Below are 2323 nucleotides of genomic sequence, written 5' to 3' on the forward strand. Positions count from 1 at the left end.
AGGGTTAGGGCTGGACTAGAATACCCTGGTGAAGCTCTCCAGGTAAGGAGCGGCGCCTACTGGCCTCCCTGGCCTCCTGCTGCATGACGTCAGTCAGACTGGAGCACTTCTCCCCCCCCAGCCCCCTCAGCCCCCCCGGACCCCCCAGCCCCGGGCCTGGAGCCGGCAGGTGGGAGGGGCTCCTGACAGAAGAGGCCTGGTTGTAGCTGGAAGACAAGCGTTCTGCGGAGAGCAGCTCCCCCGTGGAGGAGGGGTCAGTCTGCTCGGCCAATGAGGGATCAGAGAGCCTCCTGAGGACGCCCTGCCACTCCCCCGTCCTCCTGGTGAGAGGGGGGGTGAGAGGTGAGCCAACGCCACCTGCCTGAGCCCCTGGGCTAACGGGACCGCGCTCACGACCACGGGGCTCTGGGGAGCAGGACCGGGAGAGAGACGGCTCTGCAGGAACCCATGGAGGAGTAGAACATGAGAGATGAGTGCACCCTGAGTCCGAGTCAGAATCAGGGCCTGAGTGTGTATCTGGGACTGAAGCCAGGGCCGGGTGGGGGGCTGGGGCTGGGTCGGGGCTGGCGCTGGGGGAGGGGGGGCAGGCAGCGGGCCTCTGTGCTGGGGTCTCCGGCCTGGAACACTTCCCTGGGGCGGCGGCCACCAGCTCCACCCCCAGCGGGCAGTAGTGGCCGTCAGAGACGATGACGTGGTCGTCCTGGTCCGTCATGGAGTACAGCGGCTGCTTGCACTGCCCACACTTGTCGGAGGACTTCTGGGTAGTGTAGTCCTTGGGAGGTTGACTGCGGACCAGGGCCAGGCTGTGGAAGGCCCCACAGGCCAGCTGGACGACGTGCCTGCCCGCCAGGTGCTCCACCTTCTGGGGCCTCCAGACAGGGAAGGTGTTGGTGACCAGGCCCAGCTGGCAGCCGCTGCCCCAGGCCCACACCTCCTTCTGGGCTGACAGCGCCAGGGTGTGCTGCCCCCCGCATGCCAGTTCTGTCACCGTCACCAGCTGGGGCGGGATGCTCTCGGGGTCCACGGCGCTGACCAGGGAAGGTTCAGGAACGAGGCCCCTCTCTGACACGCCACACTGGCCGGAGGAGTTCTCCCCCCACATGTAGACAGCCCCCTCCTTGGTGAGCGCCCCGCTGTGGAAGCTTCCGGCGGCCACGGACACCACCCGCTGGCCTGCCAGGGCGTCCTCCAGGAGGGGCGTGGCCGGGGCGACCCTCAGGCCCTGCCTCCAGGGCAGCTCCCCCCAGCTGTACACCAGCCCGCCTGGGGACAAGAGGATGGACACAGGCCGTTAGCACATAGGCTTACTAGGAGATCACAAAAGGGGATTTAGTTCTGAGTCTGTATCTGTCCCTTCACGTTCCCCCTGACGGAAGCCCTACCCTCAGTCAGGAGAAGGCCATGGCACGCCCCCAGAGAAGCCTGTAGGACAGGCCGGGACAGGAGCACACACTCTGGGTGAACATCCCCACCGTAGCCCCTCCAGAGGTGGAGCAGACCTCTCTCCCCAGGGCAGTCCCCCTCCTCTGGGCTGGGGAACACACACACACACACAGACGGTCCACATGTCTACAGTAATGACTTTACCCACAGACTTCTGCTACTTACAGCAAGTCCAGAGGAAGATAATTTAGTTGGTTACCTTTTTTGGTCGCCCATCACAATAGCATCTCCATATCACGACACTATGAAGGCATAGGGCAATGAGGTTAGTCGTCATGTTCAGGCGAATGTATACAAGAAACAATAAAACATTGACAAGTTAACCTAATGTTCTGCATGGATTGCAAGACATCTGTTCCAACGTGATCAGATCGCTTTCTAACGTTACAGTATCGTTAGCAATTGAATTAGCTAGCTAACGTTAGCAATAAATGTGTCAGTAGCCTAGCTAGCTAACGTTCTACCTAGTTATGCCCTAGGTCAGGACTTACCAAGTTTGTGAAAGAATTTCTTCATGTTAGTGTCCTCGTTTGTATTTTTTGTTGCAACGAATAGCCTTGTGGTAAAGACTAATGAGTCTTGCTATCATTTGTCAATACTGTCTGAGAAAAAGCACTGCGCCGTAGTGGGACAACTTTGTTTTAACAACTTGACAACCTGTTATGTTGCTACTGGGACCTGCCCTCTGACGGCCACCGTCGAGGGTCAAAAAGGCTCAGCACGCAGAGGTGACGGAAGCACTGTGGCATTTCCACAAGCCATGAGACATCTAACGACATTCCCAATGTTACAATAAACATGCACACTTGACCTATCCATCCACATAGAAAAATCACATTTTCAATTAGAGAAACAGACTGTTTTCTTCTTCAAATGTATT

At 58.2% G+C, this 2323-nt stretch overlaps 1 protein-coding gene across 1 annotated transcript in view; it reads right to left on the reverse strand.

Moving 5' to 3' along the window:
• Nucleotides 1-2065, reverse strand: part of LOC311313433 (alsin-like) — a 37192-nt gene extending 35127 nt beyond the window's left edge. Inside the window, exons 1-5 of the mRNA XM_084443558.1 lie at nucleotides 1935-2065; nucleotides 1643-1685; nucleotides 1383-1531; nucleotides 480-1263; nucleotides 25-320 (exon numbers count right to left, since the gene is read on the reverse strand). Coding sequence (XP_084299684.1) covers nucleotides 25-320; nucleotides 480-1263; nucleotides 1383-1531; nucleotides 1643-1659 — 1246 coding nt within the window. The 5' untranslated portion in view covers nucleotides 1660-1685; nucleotides 1935-2065. The remainder of the gene's footprint in view (nucleotides 1-24; nucleotides 321-479; nucleotides 1264-1382; nucleotides 1532-1642; nucleotides 1686-1934) is intronic.
• Nucleotides 2066-2323: the final 258 nt, after the last annotated feature.

The sequence above is a fragment of the Borostomias antarcticus genome (genome assembly GCF_949987555.1).
Source record: "Borostomias antarcticus genome assembly, chromosome: 9".
NCBI lineage: Eukaryota > Metazoa > Chordata > Actinopteri > Stomiiformes > Stomiidae > Borostomias > Borostomias antarcticus.